We start from the raw sequence: 21905 nt of genomic DNA on the forward strand, positions 1-21905 counted from the left end.
TTGATTTATTGGTAATGTATCTTTTAGTATAACCTTGGGACAGATCTCACACCCATGTTGGTGATCGATTGCATTTTCCTTAAAGTGATAAGTCAAACACTTATGTATTTGCATTATTTTACAAGGAATTATTATGATTATTTTTTTTATAGCATATTAAAGACCAAATTACATCATTTATTGATGTATGTGGCATACTGGAGCTAACCTCGAAGTTTGGCTTTTCATATCCAGGACAAACATACATGTATTTTGAATATGTTTAAATATTTTTTCGTATAGGGTCTATTTTGTTTGAAATGGTGGTGCATTACATGTACATGTATGTCATGCTTGGCTACAATATATTCTGATTTTCATTTTAATCATCAAAGGTGGATTAAATAAATTGTAAATATGGATTGGATTCTTTGATATGTGTAGTGTAAAGATTGCATGCTTTGAACTTCAGCTTTAAATGCAAACTGTTTATGATATAATTACAATGCTCCAGTACCACTATTGACCGAATGTAGTAATTATTACTCAGAGACTAGACAGACAAGGAGAGGAGAGAGAAAAATGTGGGGATAGATAAACCAATAAAGGGATAATAGGAATATGATGAAGGATAGCGAGTGAAATTGGAAGAAAAAGAAGGAAAAAAAGAGGACAAATTTGGTCTACATGAAGGGTAAGACGAATTATAAAGGATATTGGAATTGATATAGGGAAATTCTGCCCCCATCACCGTCTGGTTGTGATATCAAATTCATGTATCATAATAATTAATTCTCAGGGGTTCAGTTTTCTTTTTTTCATGCAGTAGGTGTCATGGAAGTGCATTTGCTAATTTTTTATGATTTTTTTAAATAATATATTCTTACATATTGATTGTACTCGGTTCCACCTGTTCATACTATACATGTCTTTCAGACTTTTTGCTCAAACCATATAGGTCCATGCTCAAACAATTGATTACGGTGTGATTGAGGTGTTGTAGCAAGGTTACTGACAGATGATGGGATTAGTGGCAAACGTTGAAGAGAATGGTGTGTCAGGTTGGGAAAGGGTTCATTAAGTTGTTTGGTTTAAAGTTGTGTTTTTTAATGAAGAAATGAAAATAGAATAGATTGCCTATTGGAAACTTGTGCATGGATGGCTTGATGCAGTGCCATTATCCTTTTTTTAGGGGGGGGGTGAATTACATTTGGTATCAATAGAGTGGTCTTTAATAATTTTATTAGAAGAGGGGAAGGAGAAGGGCTTGTCTGTCTGTGCAGGAGGAAGACAAAACATCCCTTGATACATACAAATGATCTGTTAGGTATATCAATGATGATACTTTAATACTTTGTTCATCTTTACATCTTAACCAATACACACCTTTTGATAAAGTCTTCAACAAAGTGGGTATTCGATTATTCAAAGATAACTACGTGTATGAGTGCATTTTGTCAATGGAGATTTTGTCAGGGAGATGCAACAATTCCTGTAAAATAGGATACAAATCATATTTCAACCCTATAATTTGGTTTCATGGAATCAATAGCTTCTAAGGGAAAATGAAACTTGTACAATTCAAGTTTGTGATTGGGCACACTGCCAAATAGTGTGATTTCCTATTAGATATAGGTTTACTTCTGAAAATCTTATACTATTAGCTATTAGTAGTCTCTGTCAGCTGTAGTTGTATCAGAATTTTATTATTTCAATGACAGTTTGCCCGTAGTTTTTTTTTCTCTCTATCCCCTTTCTCTTTCAGTTTTAAACAAAATTTGTTTTCCTTTTCTCCCGTGTGTTGACTGTCCCATTGAATTCACAACTTTCACTCAAATTCCTGCCAAACATAGAATAAACTGGACAATTGTCACACAGTTTAATAGATTATTGTCTGTTAAGAATTGGAGATTCTGAAGATCGAAAGGAGGGGACAGTGAGGGGTGGAAACGCACTTTGTCCCTCGTAAGAACCACGTGTATCTATAGTTCTTGGTGATTATTTATCTTAGGAATAGACTACAGCTTTTTATGGTGAGTTGGCTGCTTTCAAAATAATTCAGTCAGAGGAGAGAACTGATGAAACATTGGATCAAATTTACAATAGTCTCAATCCTTAAAATATATTTATTTTGTTTATTCATTCAATGAATAAATGAAAAAAATATAAATAACATTTATATTTATTAATTCATGTATTTGAATTCATTCCTTGTTTATCATTGTATCAATTTAATATGATCTGTATGTTCAATATATTTATTCCATTATTTGGCACTACAAAACTTTTATTCTAAATTTGCAAAAAATTTCAATACATAGAATTTGCTTAGATAAATGATTTTATAGGTCAACCTTGAAATTTGTCAATCAGATTGAAGCTCTAGAAGGGTAATTGGTGAGATTGTGTTTTAAATACAAATTTGTTGGGAAATTTTTATCTGCTAATTTCTTGTGGTCCTCTACTGTAAATTTACATGAAAAACAAGAGCCAGAAACATCATCAAAGGGACTTATTTTTTTATATAGTGTAAAGTCATAATTATAAAAGAGCTCATCTTTGTATTTTGTAGAGGTGTTGTGGCTCAGTGGATAAGTCTCCAGACTGTGAACCACAGGGTCCAGGGTTCAAATCCCACCACAGCACTAGCGTCCTTTGACAAGGCGTTTATCTACATTTGCCACTCTCGACCCAGGTATAGTAAATGGGTACCCGGTAGGAAGGAATTCCTTGAATGCTTGATGCGCCCTATAAGCTATAAGGGTAGCCGTGCTAAAGCCGGGGTAATAGTGTGCAGCGCTTAGAAACATTTGTATGAAGTGCAATATAAATGTTGCATATTATTATTATTTATTTTGGCACAAATAAAGAAATTTTTTCAAAAAGGAACAAATAACATCCAAGGCCAGTATTGAGACCAATCGATAAAAGCTATCATTGCTTTGGATTTAGGGGAAAGATCTATAAACTATCAAATTTTCAATCGGTACTGATCTGTTTTTCAAAGTGGAAACTTACTATATTGCAGTGATATCCTTTTATCCCTTGTGATCTTGTATAGATGCCAATATAATAGCTTAGCTGTTCTCTTTTAATGTAGGAAACATTTGTGAAATCAATGTGACATCTAGGTTTCTGATCACATCACCACTTCCTTTAATTAAGATTTTATTTTGAAATATTCATAACCAACCGAAGTATGTTTTTTATTTTTTCCTCAGTCTATAAATGATTTTTAATTGCTTCTAGTGAAATGAAAGTAAAGTTTAACATCCAATTTACCTTTATGAAGTTTGATTTATTAGTGCTTTATTTCTGACCATCTTCAAAATAAGAACTTCTTCAAGTAATACCAAGCTGCTTATGTCACTTATTTTTTTTTTCACTTTATTTCTGAATTCTGACCATCTTCAAAATAAGAACTTCTTTAAGTAATGCAAAGCTGCTGATGTGACTTATTTTTATTTTGTCTTGTTCTGTAAAGTGACTTGTGATGAAGTGTCTAGAAATGATGTGATTAAAAATCCATATTTTATTGTTCAAAATAGACATGACATGAAATACTCAGAAAATTTGCTTTAACCAATTGATCGTGGGCAGTGCCATATCAACGAAGCTCTATCCCTTTAATCGTTGAATGCCAAACAGGGTAGCAGCAACTCCCATCTTTTAGTGTCTTTCGGTCTGACGCGGCCGGGTGTGAACTCCCGACCTCCTGGTTGTGAGACGGACGCTCACCAACTGAACCAACACACCGATTGATTAATAACCATTTATAATTAGTTTGTTAATTTTATTGTTTTGGCGGTAGGGCATATAAACAGACCTCCCCTTTTTCTTCCTGTACATTCCAGTGAGTACTCAGAATCAATAGCAAAAAAGTGAATGATGAAGACCCCTCCCCTTGAGAGATGAGAAAGAGAAACATGTGGGATGAAGAAACAAAGAAATTTCAAGAATTGTTTTAAGTAAACATTTTTAGATGGAAGAACTGATCCTCAGTGTCACCTTCAAACATTCCTACCAGTTCACGAACTTGGTAACGGAAGGAAAGGTTTACATCACACAGATTGAGGCAACCCAAAGTAATCTGATATTGGTTATTGCAACAGATGATTTCAAGGTAGTCAAATGACATCTGAAATATGAAGCCAAATTATGAATGATATGAGATTTATTCATTAACATTGAAAGAGGGCATCATGGGCTGTTTGGCAATGGAATTTTATGCATTATACAATTCATCATAATCTCTCACCATTGAAATTGTCGAATCAAGATGACTGACATCAAATCTTTAAATGAATTAATGAATTAAAACTGGATTATTGAATCATATGGAAAAAAAAATGTTTCGATAATTTTCTCTAGCCCATGGGGGAAATAATCTATGAGGTTCATTAAGGCTTAGAGATTGTGTTGAAAACCTGGGTGACTTCAAGAAATTTGTAGCTTTCATTGGAAAGAGATGAGTAGAGTCCCCAGATTAGTGTAATATGGAATACAAAAATAAAATCATGGAATTGAGAAAAAAGACGTAGAATTTCCTAAAAATTGCATTTTTTTGGTAAAAAAATTTGCATTATGAAAATTTCAGGGAAATTAATCGAAAGCAAAGTGAAATCCAATTTAAAGGGAAATCTGCCCAAAGAAACAACTTTGCAGTGTTTAGCATGATTTTGCTAAGCTTTATCTGCATGGAAACATGTTTCCACTAAGACTTTCTTTTCTCTATGTACATGTATTTGATTGCTTCATCATGACAGATGTACATGCCACCTATTAAGAATACAGATTCTGCATTTTAGAAAATTGAAACCAGGGCCTCTGGAGTAGAGATTTTAAATTATATGTGGTGTGAAAGAGGAGTCTAATCATCTGCAGGTTTTTGGTATAAACTTTACATCCCTGGGGAGAGGCAGTAGATAGACATGAGAAGCACCGATATTAATATTCCTTTGTGGTTACCAAGTATCATGCATGCTGTGCCAATAAACCACCCGATCCACTAGACCTATTATTCATTCATGTGGACGATGGAGATACCATGAATAATTTTCATTTTTTTGAGAGATAAACATTGAATTATTGATCTTACCGCATACACATTGAATGGATTGTATTGAGTGACTTGATGGTAGAAACTTGGGTACGAGTTGTGATTTGTAGTGGGTTTTATTCATGACTGTACTCGTGATTGAAGGTGAAGATTCTTATACAAATTGAATGAAAACATGATTGAGATAACATGACATTGAAATTAGAAATTCATATAATGAGTTTGACAGATCAATAATTGTGGACTGCTTGAATAGATCGAAATTGTTCCCAGAATAATTCACAGTGCTGTACATGCCAATATTGTTTTCGAAAGTGCTCTTTGTTCACACAACGCTGAAAATGAATTTCCTTTATGGCACATTATTTTTGTTGAGTTGCAGGGCAGCAATGACATAATCTCTCATCGGCAGTTGTAACTGAATAAAACTTATTCACGGTTCAGGATTAACGACGTAATCCCCTCGCTAATGGTTCTTCCTCCCCTGTTCTTTACAGCAAACATTCACTTCTATCGCTCTAGGATTGCATGGTGTTGGCCTGATCCCTGCCCCTATGCCTCTCTGTAGAGGTCACATGATAAAGCTCGTTGCCTGTGATTGATAGCGAGAGGAGAGAAAGAGAGAAGTAGAAGAAGCGGTATTGTTCTACGAACTTCACAGTCTGTCGAGAGACAGGATTGCTTGCGCCGCCAAGTAATTACACCGCTTGATAATGGTGAGTACCTGACACAAGTTTTTGTACACCTATTGAATTTATAAAAATTTTCTTTCATGACCATGAAAATTTCTGTTTATATATATATATGCAATGCACTCATGTTTTTTTCGTTTGCAGGGTTTTTGGAGTAAATATAAAGCCATCCATCAATATACAGTATTTGCCATTCTGATTTTTATGTACTATTTTAACTGCAAGACTTATGCCATTAAATTTGATGAAAATTAAGATTGTACGCTTTTTTAGCTCTGTAAAAATGATTGCAACTTAAAGAAAGAAGGAATAAAGGAGCATTATGAACTATATTCTAGAAATAATCCAAGTCAAGAGGCAATAAAATATGTTCATGATTGGCTTGATATTTACATGTATTCCAATAAGGTATAAGCATAAACAGATATTTCAAAATATTTCGACTTGATTTGAATTCATTCAATAAGAATTGAAAAATATTTTTTTAATGAAAATGCATTGCAAATCTTAAAAATTTACAAACATGTACAAACAGATTTTGAGAATATTTGATTTGATTTGAATTTATTCTTTGATAGTCATTCAGATTTAATTGAATATATTCATTGATATCTTATTTTAAAAAAAATATCACCAAAGGGATACAGAAAACTTATTTTTCTTTCATGCTATTTTTTTAGCTCAGAACGTTTTTTTCCAAACATCAGTCATTATTTGGGGATTACGATTCTTTAAAAGATAACAGTATTAAGAACATAAGAGCTCATTTATAACTGAATGTGGTGTAAATATATGAGTGGGGTTACCTTTTGTCACCTGGGGACCTAAGTTTGCAAAAGAGAACCACAATAGATAAGATACTCTTTAAAGCTAAATTCCAATAGTTGCAGTAAAACACTGATTTCGTGAGAAAGTCTGTAAAAACCAAGGTTAAGTATTACTATATCATCGTCGATCTAGATCTGGTACAGTTACATAAATTGAGCTTCGTGAAATCATTAAATCTAAGCTGAAAAACAATCACACTGAAAATCGCTAACACAGATAGGCACACGTGGGACAGTGTATATTAAATTGCTGGAATAAAGACCCGACGGAAGTGCCCGAATCCGTGCGTATTTTGCTTATTTCTCAGCAATTACACAATTTCTTCCAGAATCCTTCGGCACATATATTTTATTTATTTATAAACAGACACTTGGGTGGTCATTATATTGGATTCTGTAAAAAGTCATTTTGAGATCGTTACCAAAACTGGCATTTACCTTTAAAATTAAGGCTGGATACTCCAGTTGTAGGTAAAACTACATGTGTGTTAATACTTCAGACCAGCACAGAATTCCCTTTTCTATTGTGTGCAGTAGCTTTTGTTAAAAGCATATTATGCAAAGATATTTATCACAAGAATCACAGTACAAATGCCATTCTGAGTTGGAAGGACTTCACTTTTATAATAACCATTCAACAAGCCGTCCTTCTTGCTTTTCGTGATCAGTGATTAAAGAAAGAATGTAAAAAAAGCTCTATAGAATCTTTGTCCATTTATAGTCAATTTGTTGTTGTGGACAGAGATGGTGTTTTTTAGTTAGTCTTCTCTCACTGTATTTTTGTAAAGCCACACAAATCTTTGATATAGAATGTTACTCAGTAAAGAGAAGGTGAAGGATTGAGTATAATTCATTCATGATCTGGATTATTCTAATGGTTAATGGGTTTTTCTTGTTGGCATTTAAAAAATGCCTACCTACATTAGCATACCTGGGGGGTGTTTCACAAAGATTTAAGTATGACTTAAGTCGCACTTAAATGTCGACGCGTACATGATATGCAACGCGCGATCGTATTGATAGACACGCAGTAGTGCGCATCCTCATGACACGATCTGACCAATGCGATCAGGCCTTTCATACCATACGCAACTCAGTATTTAAGTGCGACTCTAAGTCATACTTAAATCTTTGTGAAACACCCCCCAGGTGGATGTTTCATAAAGCTGTTCGTAAGTTAAGAGCGACTTTAAGAATGACTGGTGAACCCTTATGAGATTAACCATCACCAATGAACATTTTGGTGTCTACCATTCTGTATTCACCACAAGAAGGGATCAACAGTCGTTCTTAAGGTTGCTCTTAACTTATGAACAGCTTTATGAAACACCCATTAGATATTAGTACACTACGGTACCTGTTCAGAGAGGTTATTATGAGGATGATATTAATTATAATGATGGTGAAGATAATGGTGATGAAGGTAGTATGATAATTTCAATACTGATGTTGATAATAATAAGTCTAGAATATACATGCACTTGGTTGACTTACTCATTTTGATTGCATCATTTGGAAACCTTGATGATGTTTTGAGATGACCAGTGTCTTGCTGTCATATTATCTGAATTACATGAATATTTGATGATTTGAAGAGACAGTAAAATAAGTTAACCTGCTGTGTCAATGTAATTCTAGGCCAGTTCAGCACAGCATGGGAGATCCTGTAATAGTCTACTTGATCAGTCTCAAATGATATGAGTGGTATAGTGATTGAAATTGATTTATTTCCAAAATGCCTAGGATTTGCTGGCCTTTATCTCTCCCAAAAGGAAGGGGGGACAAGGGGCTGGAAAATTTGACAAGCAAAAAAAAAGGTTATCACCCAAAATTTAAGGTCATTTCGACGAAAATCAATTTGACAAGCAAAAAAAAAAGGTTATCACCCAAAATTTAAGGTCATTTCGATGAAAATCAATTTGACAAGCAAAAAAAAAGAAGTTATCATCCCAAAAGTAAGGTCATCTCGTCCTTCAGTACATTTTTTATTGCAATTTTGAATGATGTATTTCTTACTATCATAATAGACCAAAAATAGTAGGGGGGACATTTGATATTGTGTCCCCCCTATTATTTTGAGTAGGGGGGGGGGACATGTCCCCCCTGGGATATCCGCCCATGAGGATCTGAATGTTAATATCCTGATTATTTGATAGATGACAGGATTTTTTTTTCAAACCATGTTAGTATGAATGGCTGTAAGGCAAGGCAAATGTATACCAAGTTGGCAAGTTTGAAGATCATTCTGAAATTATAATGTTATTGTTGTGAATGTAAAATCCATAAGTTTTAATCGTCTCAAATTAATGTTCCTTTATGGTTTAATGTTAAGAAATTTGCATCCTTACTGTTTCAAAATGAAAGATTTAAAAAGTAATTTGTGATGAAGAATGCTCGATCAAGCCTCTGCCCATTTGTATTTCCATGTTTGCTTGTGTCCCTTGTATTAAAATATGGCATGATTTATTTCATAATTTCATTGAATTATGTCTGCATCATTACCAGGTTCTCACCTATACCCACACATCATGAAACAAAAGAATACGACGATGATGAGTTGGTAGAAGGAAGAAGATGCACTACATTGTGATGTCATAGAATACCTGGATTACCATAGCAACTCCTCATTCCCATTCCATCTCTATATAAAAATGAGGGCTCTTAGAATATTGACACCCAATCTCCTAAAGTCATCTCATTCAGTCACCAGGATGTTTCACCTTCTCCTCCTGGTCTGTTTTATGGGCGGGGCTGGCTCTGTCTCCATCACCGTGGGAACATACAACATCTGGAATGTCATGTTCAACTGGGATGTACGCAAGCACCATATTGCAGAAATGGTAATATACATGAGATGCATGCTTTAACAATCAGATTTGTGTGTTTTTTCTCATTCTTTGTTCTTAAAATTACGTTTCATCTACATATAGGATAATGATCCCTCATGTATTGTTAGTCAAACATTGGTGAAGCATGAAACCTTGATGACCAATCATTTTGTTAAAATTTCAAAATAATATAAACTCCAAAAGTTCCATGTAATAGACAAAGTCTTTTGAATGGATGGCCGTGAGCCACTCTGAAAAGTGAGCTGTCTTTATTCCACTCCCAGATGTGCAACCAAGAGATGAATGATGTGGCCTGGATATCAAAGAATTGTTTATTTTGTTTGATATCCCCCTTAAGATTTAACATCCTACTCATCATGATATCATCAAATGAATATATGATGAACTGAAATGATCCCATTTAAGTGATGTAAACTCTTTTAAAGCACTCTTTGAATTGATCATTAAATGGATTATGTCTTCTATAAATAAGTTCCAACATATCTCCGTTGTATATTGGTTTCATATTCTGAGACATGGAATATAATAATCCATTTGATCTCTGCTTTCATCTTTAAGCAAGAACAATTTATTTGTTAATTAATTATTGTTATTCATTTTGTTTATTTATTTAGTTATTCATTTATTTTTATTATTGTTATTATTTTTTTTTTGGGGGGGTGCTTCTAGGATAATTTGTAATTCTTCATTACATTCAAATTTTTTTTTACTACGAGCATATCGTTGACTATTTTTGTTTGAAGATCATTTTTCAATTTGAAGTAGTAGAGCAAGTTGATATTCCCATGAGTTTCTACCAAGAGTTGGAGGTTGTATCCCTTGGGACTGTGGGTCACTGCTAAGCTATTATCATAGATATCATATTATGCCTGGGGGCTTGCACAGAGACTCTTGTTAGCTGATTTGAAGTGATGATAATTGGCTTCTCAAGGAATCTTTGGATGAACTTTGGTTTTGAGGAGGGTTGTGAGATCCTTGTTTATGATGATGCAAGAAAAATATTCCATAGTTAGAACAGAAGGTCATTGACTTCCTTTATGGTTATCAGTATCTATCTTTGCTTGAAAATGGAAATATGTGTCTGTGCGTGTGATCTGTTTGAGATGGCAGAACTCTCTTCTCATTCTATTTTTGTCATTTCCCTTCGGACAGAAGATCAAATCAAATGTAGCAAGTCAAGAACGTGTTTATCCTTATCTTATTCCATGCAGAACCAAGTACGTGTTCGATTGTTTAATCATTTTAGTCCAGATTTCATTCTACTCTCCAATTATTTAAATATTTGTTCCTTTCAGAGATTTGAAAAATGAGTAGTATTAGTAGGAGGAGAAGAAGGAGGAGGAGAAGGAAGAAGGAGGAGGAGGGGAAGAAGAAGAAGAAGGAGAAGAAGAAGAAGAAGAAGAAGAAGAAGGAGGAGAAGAAGAAGGAGAAGTGGAGGAGGAGGAAATAAATAAGGCAGAGAAAGGAAAAGACAGAGAGAGAGAGAGAGAGAGACAATCCTGGGGGGGGGGGCACTCGACCAAAAAAGTGGTGGGGGTGTGCCGCCGGCGAGACAAAATACGGGGGCCTTGGAGCGGGCTTATTGTAAAAAGGAGAGTCCTCGGAACGGGCTTCGGAACGACAAATGTTTGTGAAAACGGGGGTCCTTGGAACGGATCGCCAGCGTGTGAGTGCGTATGCATCCCTATGGAACGGTCATGCGTGCATGATGCAGCTAGCGCGGCCTCCGCCGGGGGAGCTCTGCGGCCGCTTTTCACCAAAATTGCAGCTCATTCAATGCGATCGGAGCGGCGTAACGAAAAATATGCGAAGCTTTGGAGCGGATTTCTCTCTTCTTTTTTCTCGATAAGAAGAAAATGCTATGCCTTGGAGCGGCTTTCTTTGTTCTTTTTCTCAACAAGGCGAAAATGCTATGCCTTGGAACGAAAATTTGAGTGTGAAAATGGGGGTCCCTCCGCGGCACATACCCACTATGCATTATATACTGAGTGCCCCCCCGGGAGACAATAGAAAATAGTGTGAGGGTGTCTAGAGACAAAAGTCATTTTGTCTTGTTCATTCTCCTAAGATCAATATCAGATGCCACAAGCCTAAAAATCTCTCTGAAACATAAAAATATGTCTTCCAAATGTTGAAAGATACAGAATTGAATGAAAGAGCATATCAGCTATTGTTAAATTTTTTATCTGTTTATAGCCCTTACTGTATTATCTGTTGATATATCTACATGTACGTCTGCCATTAATCAAACTTACTGATCGAAACTTCCTCATTTTATTTCCTTTATTCAAGCATTGCTTGGCTGTCTGCCCTTTCTGATATCATAAGAGAGAGGGAGAGAGAGAAATCCTTTCCCACCTTCTGTTGTAATGATTGGTCAATAGAATCACAAAGATCATTAAAAGTTTTTATGGAGTTTGATAGTAGGGAGAGAATGTAAGTAAATCCTAATTTGCTGTACACATGTACAACAAGAGGTTAGCAATTGATTGTATTGATTACTGTGTTATGATCACTCATCAAAATCAGCTCCCTGATCAATCACAAATTTATATACCATGGGGCCCAGTTTTATAAAAACAGCCCTAAATATGAACTTTTCAATACATCCTAACTCATTTGAGAAGATTTGTTATTCATTTGCCTATTTACTATTTTATTTTATTTTTTTTTTTTTTTTGGGGGGGGTCATTTTGCTATTCTATTTTTTCTTTGAAATAATGTACATTTTGTTATCATTCTATTGCATTTCATTTTTTTTATTTATTGATTTATTCATTGATTTATTTCTCCTGAGTGGAGAATGAGCCACATCCTACTCCTCCATCAGAAAATCATGGAGACTTCTTGGCTGTTCCTCCAACTCCCACCTGTACGCCAAGGGGCCGTGTTTACCGGATTAACTGTCATATTACAAATTTGCTGATATCGTGGACCCTGCTGATATCAATGTATTAAAAAAGATGGGGAAAAAACTTGTGTCCCAACTTAACTATCAGGAGAAATATCAATTTCCTCTTTGTTGTGTCTATCAATTTTATCTACATTTCTTTATTATAATTATTTTTTTGTTGTTGCAACAATGCACGCATTCCTTACCACAGCTGGTAAGAAAAGATAGAATTGTACAGTGTGCATGTTAGTTTCATTGGCATTTTATCCAACACTACGGATAGCCTTTAATGAAAATTGTATTGCTTTACACTTCCTTTCTTGCTTCCTCCCTGTCACAACATGGCTTGGCACAATGCCTTTCATGTGGTCCTGACTTATTTTTTGGAACAAGGTTGTATCAAACGTGTCAATATACCAGAAATATTTATTGATAGTGCACATCATGTATGGTTATATCTGAGGGAGTTGGGAGGAGACCTGGTTATATGTCCTCCAAATGCATTCTAATAAAAAAATGTTTTGGTGTAGCTATGTAGCCTTTAAATAGATGTTGATCTATAAAATACATATGTTTTATATATGGGGGTATGTAGCTGCTTTCTTAATGCAGTAATTTCACTTTTTTGGGGGGGGGGGGTGGGAGTATGATACTACTCCCATCTCATGCGATGGAAACCAACCACACTTTCATTTGTTGAAGACAGTAGAGATATGGATGGATTGGATGTCATGACTCTATTATTGCACTTTTTATTTTCTTTGCAGTGCTGCAGACAAAAAAATATATAAAAAAAAAAAAGATTGATTTTTGATACATGAACACTGATGCCTGGTACAGAAGAAAGAATATAATGTTAATATTCTTATGATGTAAAGTGGTTTCCTTTAAGGAGCAAAGTGGTTATTTCTCGTTCTTGAGACCATCAATCGCATTAGTGTGACACGTTTGATCATTTGTTGGAGAACTCATTTCTATCAAACTTGTCTACTGTGTGTGTTTAGTGGTTTGGCACAGTGCCTGTAAGATACACACACATGGTAGTGGGTAGAGAGACCTTGGAATGATTCGAGTTTGAAAAAAATTGCAAATTCACATAAAAGTACAATTTGTCAGATGACAAAAATGAAAATTTGGAAATGTAATTATACAATAAGCATCTGGTGCCAGAATTGTTAATACAGAGTTTCAGTTTCCTATTACTTGTAAGTAGAGCCTTGAGGTGCTGAATTGATTCCTATTTTTGTTATTTTTATCCTATCTATATTATTGTCACAAGTTGATTTGGATAAAATGGGTTGAATGGATGAAAAGGTCTGGAGGTGGGTTTGGAAAGAGAATTCAAAGAAATATAAAAAGGAGATGCAGTAAGAAGGAAGGAAGCCCTGAATTTGGTTACTGGTTGCACATATAATTGGAAGAATATTTCTGCTTAAATATCTACATTTGTTTATTTATTATTTATTTGTATGGCACTTCAAACATATTCAAGAGTACAAAGCAATATCAATCATTACATAAAATGAGATACATGTAGCAATTATACAGGTACGTGCAATATTTGATAGCAGTATGCCCAGTGCATCAGTTGCTGGCCAGGGAAGAGGTGATCAAACTTAATCACTAGGTGGTTTCAAACCGCCTCGATCACAAGAATCCCCGTTAAATTACGAGAACTTTTTAAGGCTAAAAAATACCCGTTAATTATTCCTGCATTCACACCGCCCCGAAACACATCCTTCGGGATAAGTTCCAGAAGTTACGAGCATGCGCAGTGTGGTCTGATAAGCAGGCAAGGCGGGAGATTCAAAATCACTAGCCCAGCAGCCACCCACGCCGCCGCGCCCAACGACACGCTGGGATAAAAGTTCCCGTAATTTGCTTTCACATCGCCAAAATACCTGCGACCTTGGAAAAATCCAGACGATAGTTCTCGTAATTTCGCCAAGTACCTACTATTTAGCGGGTATTTTCTTTCGGGGATATTACGCGTAGTTTGCTTTCACATTACCAAAATACCTGGTATTTTCTGATCGGGGTAAATTTCCCGATCAGAGAATACCTGGAACTGGCGAACTTCGAGGCGGTCTGAAACCACCTAGTGTGACCTGACGGTCCCTCCGTCCAACCAACCGATGCACTGGGAATACTGGTAAAATATAGCATGAAGAAAAATACAATGACAATGGCTGGGATTATGATACATAATAAAGGCAAAAAATAAACATTACGCCTTTATAAAAAAGAAGAGAATAAAATCATAAATTAAGAATAATGTTTTATAACAAAATGTGAAATCGTGCGAGGTATGTACTGAACTCAGATAAGTATTCCTCTTATTTCCCCCCACAGCATAAATGACTCCTCATTTTGATGCACCCAACCCAGGTGAAGAATATGGTATCTAGTAGAAATGACAAGATTTCTTCAGATTGCAGTATGCTGAAAATGACTCTTCTGTGAGCTCTAAGTCTGTTCAAAGCCTGTCATGCAGCAATATGTTTTATTTGCTTAAAAGTCTTTCACAAGTAACTTTTAGGTCTGTACCTGTAGTACCATTAAAGGGGAATCCAACCCAAATAAAAACTTGTTTTTATAAGGAAAAGAAAAATCAGACAAGTTGATAGGTGAAAGTTTGAACAATATTGGACAAACAACAAGAAAGTTATGAATTTTTAAAAGTTGTAAATATTGGTAATCACTATACCCATGGAGACTTCAAATTGGCCGCATATGGGATGTCATAGTGATGTAAGGCAAGGACTACTCTTCCATGTACTCCAATACATATTATGGCTAAACTGTCCCATTTTTCCCAAAAGTTTTATTTCAAATTATATTTTTCTTTCATGATGACATACTACAATATACTACCTGGGCTATATTTAGATTACTGCCCCAGGGGAATGGGTACTTAGGAGAAAACCACAAATCCCTGATAATAAAGTACATGGCCTATGGGAAAGTTGTCCTTGCCACTTGTCATAATTTACTGACACAGTTGCCAATTTGAAATCTACATAGTATTAGTGATCTCAATTTTAAAGCAGCTATAACTTTCTCATTGCTTGTCCGATTTCTTTCAAACTTTCATCATTCTGTTTAATTTATTTTTCTCCTTCCCAGCATAACATTTTATGGCCAAGGCTGGATTCCCCTAGTTGTTACCAGTATAATGATGAAATAAATGTAAAAGGGAATATGAGTGACGGGTGTGAATAATGGAGGGGATATGACACAAGATCATGAGGGATGATAGAGGAGGAAGATTGGGGAAGACTATCGGGGAACGGGCATCTAAGTCCTGATTTTGCAATGTGATGCAATACAAGAAACACCAATTAGTGATGTGACATAATCAGAGAGGAATGAAGGAGAGAAATGTAAAGATGAAGTAGACTTTGTTAGGTCAGACTTGTGAGTAGGAATGAGGAGAAATCAGAAAGACTGAGGAAAAGGAGGATTTCAGTTTGAGAAGTCGTCATGGCAACATCTAGCCTCAACCGTGTGTCCCCGAACATGACTGTTGGATATTCCTTCCTCGTAAGGCCTGTGAGAATGAAACAAGTGACAGAACTTTGAAAAAAAAATCTAGATATGAATTAATCTGGGAAGATATTTTATGAGTCATAAAAAAGTTGAGGGGGAGTACACTAGGTTATTTGAAAGAACAAGTTAAGGTATTTTTTTATTCGGAAGGCTTAAAAGAAGATACCTGTAATTTTAATCAGAAGAGAAGTAGTATAATTTTTTTCCTTATCCCATTGACAGTCAGTTGCCTATAGATACATATTTATGTCCCTATTATGGAGAACCAACTTCTGAAAACGATTGCACCCTTTTAAGTATTGCTACATTTATATTTGCAATTTTTAACTGAATGATATATAGCAGTATGCAGTTTCTTTCTTAGATAATATTGCAAAATCTTTCTCATCAGGTATGGAAAACATGTAGCAAGGAGCTTCAAGCTCCTTGGATATAGTAATTAGTAATGTAATTTTTTTTTGTGATTATGTATTTTATGTGAACAACATATTGTATATATCTCTTCATAGGTCAAGCCTTTTTCATAGAAAGGAAGCAATGTGCTTGAAAGATAATGGGAGTCTTGTGGAGTGTGGGAAATCAATTATTGCTGATGGTTCCTCCTCCCTGTCTGTCTCTATCTCTCTTTCTCCCTCTTTGTCTCTCTATAACAAGCCGATTATGACACTTTCACTTGGCACTTATACCATGGAGCCTAGTAGGGTCCATGGTTATATCAAGGAGGTGTGACAACGTAGTCTTATTGCTGAAACCGTATGAAGGGAGCTGGATTATGTTTCCTGTGTGAAGGCAGAATAAGCGAAAGCATTCTGAAATGCTCATCGTAACAATCATCTTAATGCTCATTGTAAAATATGCTCGCATGGAGTAATGCTTTTTTAGGTGAATATTACAGGAGAGGTCAAGTTGGGTCAAGTGCTTTTTGAAAAGAGTATTGTATTGTTATGTTACAATCTTAAGACCAGAGTGACAATAATTGTGTACAATAATTGATGTCATTCAAATTTGATGTGATTTGATATGACTTTATTTTACATATTTCACAAGTACAAACAAAATTATGAAAACAATATCAGAAAACTTATGAGAATACAAATCAGACAAGGCATAACAATTAATTCAAATTAAAGAGAATTGCGATTTGGAATTAAAGACAAACTAAAGGAGTGAAATATGAGGGAACCTGCATAAAAAAGCAAGGCTTGTTAAGTCTGCAGGATCCAGAAAAAAAAAATAGATGTGATTAGAATGGGCTTCCCCAGAAACCTGTCATTGATAAATGCTGGCAATACATTTTTTTTGTGAGTTGTAGATCAGTGTATATATATGGAAATGAGAAAGGGAATATAAACCTAATGCATGTACCTGACTTGAGCTAGGAAATGGGAAACATCAAAACTTGCCCTATTTCCATTTCAATTTTAATTTCAATATTAAGGACATGAAAAGAAGAACATTGAATTACCTTCTAATGTTTAACTTCCTGTCTTGCCTTGATCCAATTATTGTTCGGTGTATGATATGACAAGTATTGCAAATATCAACAGTGTCGATATCAAACAAAGTATTGATTTTTTAAAATGTGACAGTATTCTTAAACGTTGGCAACAATTATGACTAGCCAAGAATTGAGGGGCATGCATGTACAAGTAAGGCCAACAAAAGACTTATTAACCTAAAAATGGATTGGAAAAGGGTCCAAGGTTTTCAGGGTAGATGTCACTTTATATTCATTCAAAACAAGGTTGCATTTTAATTCTGAAAGATAAGCAGTTGTCATGATATTTAGGGTGTGCCCTTGTATTGGATATTCAGAGATCGAACAGGAGGGAAATCATTTGGCTTACGACCCTAGTTCTTATATAGTTTCAAGTTCATGTTGGTCAGTTTGGGAAATATAGCTGCCATAATTTCCATTTATGAAAATAAAGGGAATGAAAGATATGCCATAAATCTTTAAAGTTACTTTGGGTAGTTTTAGTCATGATTAATCTAGTATTCATATCAATTCGTTTTTTCTTTTTCTGTTTTTAGTAGATTTTATAATTTGTATTGAAATGAAAATACTTTGGAAGTACATTCTGTGAAAAATATCTGTTCAAAAGTTCATAGGAAGCAAAACTAGCTGTTGCGAGACTTGATTATCATTATTATTTTTTTATTTATTCATTTTTTATGGGGGGCGGTGGTTTTTCTTTGTTGATTATTTGTTCATAGAATAAAGTTGATTAATAATGTGTTATTGGTATTATGTTGTGCTATGATTCTTCATGGATTCATATTGCTATGAAGCACATCAAAAACAATCATATTACACCATGAAATATCCTGTCCAAACATATAAACTGTTAAAGAACAATTCATTGATTTTATTAGAAAAAAATCATGCCTTTACTTTGATATAGGAGGATTATTTTCATTAAAGTCCACAATTATTATTGACACTTTGAAAGGTAGGGAAATGCTTTACAATAAAGTATTTGCTTTCTGTTGCAAAGCACCTCCAGTCATGATCTGAATACAAATGTCTTATTGGTATTATGTTGTGCTATGATTCTTCATGGATTCATATTGCTATGAAGCACATCAAAAACAATCATATTACACCATGAAATATCCTGTCCAAACATATAAACTGTTAAAGAACAATTCATTGATTTTCTTAGAAAAAATCATGCCTTTACTTTGATATAGGTGGATTATTTTCATTAAAGTCCACAATTATTATTGACACTTTGAAAGGTAGGGAAATGCTTTACAATAAAGTATTTGCTTTCTGTTGCAAAGCACCTCCAGTCATGATCTGAATACAAATGCCAGATTACTAATAATTCAAGAGAGAGAGAAAACTCTTCAAAATTGCAGCAGCTCTGGGAAGTATCCTTAATAGAGAGATTTCGATTGTCTGCGACTGCAACGTATTCCTAGTTCACCGGAAGTGGTGACACCGCTCGTTCAGTATCACGTTCGTACATTGATGAAAACAATTTCGATTTAAGTCGACGTACCCGTACCACGCCACAGCATATACCAGCGTGATAGCGAGCGGGCCGTGGGCCGATGCTTGGCCGGAGAATCAGGCGTAGCATCACGCTACGAACCAGTGGGGCGACTGTGGGTGCAACATTTGCACTCTTGCGCAAAAAGCCGAAAACACACGGTTGTTTGGAAATAAAACATCAATTACCTATCGGATATGTAGTGTCTGAAAACAGGACACACTAAATGTAATGGAAAAGCTGGTAACAAGCAGTAATTTGCAGTTTACCAGCCCTGCTGAATCAACGAAACTCGAGTGTTGATGCGGCTTCATTCATTTTTGCCAAGCTGGGATGACGTCATCATGTTCGAACTAGCGCTCGTTCGAGCACTATGACACCGAACGTCAAAACCCTCAAATACGAGTCACAGATTTGGTCAGTGGACGAGAAGGCTCGTCACAGATTACTTCGCGCATGCGCAGTGCTCCCAAAATTCCTTAATCTCGTACGTCCACATGGCACGTCACAGAAAACGAAAGGTCTCAAATGTATGTCCATGATTATGAATATTTTGGCTGGTGCCAAAGCCATCAATCAAACTTTTAGAGGGACTGTTCACACTGTTGACATTTGGTGGGTTTTTCTCATATGGAATTATGCATAATAGTAAAGTAAAAGTGGGCCTGTATTTTGTATGTACAGAAATTCAGTGTAAAAACAATGGAATATATAGGTAGAATAATTAATGCGTTTTGTCATTCAAACAAGAGGAAAAAATAGCTTCTTTGTTTGTAAATTCAAATGCTGATATAATGTCCGGTCCATTTTAAAGGAGTTGTTAGAAGAACAAGGGATTAAACACTGATATCCTTGTAATAATAAGTTTCTAGTGGCAGAAAGAAATTGAACTTGCCTGCTCGATTAGAGGTCATTCCCACAAGACTATCCAAGTCAGGTCTTTAAATCCCAGGTCAGCTGCATGAAGGTGTTGAGGATGGTTTGATTTATTGGGCTGTCATTGCTAATCATGACTCTTAATGGAGATACAACCTGGGAAGCACTGTACTCTGAAATGCTGTTGGAATAAGAATGTTATGGATTGAATCAGTGACTATACATGTATCTGTAAATTTATAATGATTTAAGTAAGAATAATGATATTGATGATGATGGTGGTGGTGATCATGGTAAGGATGGTGATGATGATGGCTATAATAATGATTATGATGAGGACGATGATGATATTAAAAGCAAGAACAGCAACCTTTACGTATCCACATATATGTAGCAATTCAACAATCTTCCAATGGAATCTATATAATATGAAGTGTTATTATAAAAAGGCAAAAGGTCCCATTTTATAAGTCGCTTGTATGACTTGGCTGAGGATTGACCCCCCCCCACCCACCTCCTCGACTTTCCATTCATATGGCAGGCACTCTTCAAATGAGCTACCTTGCCCAGTTATTAGTTTCATTCCCTTTTGTCATGCAACATTGATAAAAGTCCACCCTTTCCTGTATTGAAGAAAATTATATTAATAGAATAAAATGTAATTGGTTTATTCCTATTGTCATTGACAAGGCTATTAAACAGAATCTTTTGAAACTAGTCTTAATTGACTGATGTAGACATTAATTTTTCTTTCAGTAAGAACCACCACTCCTCAGTTTTTTACATAAGGAGAGTTTTTTATGGTGGAACAGGGAATAATTTTCCTGGTATCACATTGCAATTTTCTCCACATTTTTGAAAGTATGCTATGCATGAAATCTGTTGTATAGCATATTTTTACATAGGACTGTACATTACTTAGTTGAGAGCTTTTCTCTTAAGACCACAATTGCTGTTCAAATTTGGAAAGCAAAATTATTCCATGTTGAATATTTTAGCTGATATTATGAAGAGGCCACCAAAATAACAGCAAATACATGTAAGATCAATATATCAATTTCAACACCCATTATATTGAGACCCAAAACCATATCAATCCATTGTCATACAAGCAGATATTCACATATTTCTTCCATATCAGTCATTCATTTCATATCCAGTACCAACAATTTAATGCTATTCTTACATGTGTTGCAAGAAATGAAATTAAACAAAATTAAGGAACTTAGTCTTTCAGAAACAAATTGCATGGCTCTGTTAGCTCATATGATCTCAATATTCCGTAATATTCAGTATAATAGCAGGTCAATGTAAACATGGTAAAATTTATAAGAAAGTCAATGATAGGATCTGTTATTGAATTGCTGTCAAGAAAGCATTTTAATCAAACAGTACAAAGGGTTTGTAACCATGGGGATATATGTCACTTATCATTGACAAAATAACATTGTATAAATATATAGACACCCATTTGTATAATATATTTATAAAAAATGACCCAGCTTCTTTTTACACCTTTCAAAATTTAATTGAAAACGGGGGAAAACTTTTCCTCTGTAGTACATCATGAATATTATGGACAAATGATAAATGAGACAAGTGCTAGTTAAGCTCAATGAATATATTGGCTTCATCTATGTTTAATCAATTGAATCTGGTAATATCAAACATTTGTTCATAATATTACTATGAATCTTGCAGACTAATATAGTTTTGATAAATGCAATCCCTTTTCTCTTTATTCTCGCTCTCTACCTTCTCCTACTCCATATCTTATTCAAAATTATACTCTTGGATCATTTGATCTGATTGAATTTAAAATGACCTTGAAACACAATATTTTAATGCAGTATCTATACCCTTATACATGTAGCAGGCTCTGAGTTGATATTCAATACTGCTCAATTATTAATTTAAAACTCTGCAATGATTGTGCCCTGATATCTCGATGGCATGGAAACCATTTTGATTAAGAATTTCATTGTGAACAAAACCAATATAATGAACAGAAAGAAGTCAAGATACGTGTGTTGCAGTAGACAATTGATATGACTTTGTTACCTCTACAAAGCTTGAACTCGTTATATGACACGAAATTGCTGTTTTGATTTTGACTTTGAGTATACACTGTAAACACAAGGCTAATATAAGCCATTATTGTGAGAGGTCTGGATTTGAGTTA

General features: G+C 34.9%; 1 protein-coding gene across 1 annotated transcript in view; it reads left to right on the top strand.

Annotated features, from left to right (window-relative positions):
* Positions 1-21905, top strand: part of LOC121411205 — a 46476-nt gene that overhangs the window by 5672 nt on the left and 18899 nt on the right. The window contains exons 2-3 of the mRNA XM_041603784.1: positions 5536-5754; positions 9063-9397. Of these exons, the coding sequence (XP_041459718.1) occupies positions 9209-9397 (189 nt within the window). The 5' untranslated portion in view covers positions 5536-5754; positions 9063-9208. The remainder of the gene's footprint in view (positions 1-5535; positions 5755-9062; positions 9398-21905) is intronic.

Source organism: Lytechinus variegatus, chromosome 3 (genome assembly GCF_018143015.1).
Source record: "Lytechinus variegatus isolate NC3 chromosome 3, Lvar_3.0, whole genome shotgun sequence".
Classification (NCBI taxonomy): Eukaryota; Metazoa; Echinodermata; class Echinoidea; order Temnopleuroida; family Toxopneustidae; genus Lytechinus; species Lytechinus variegatus.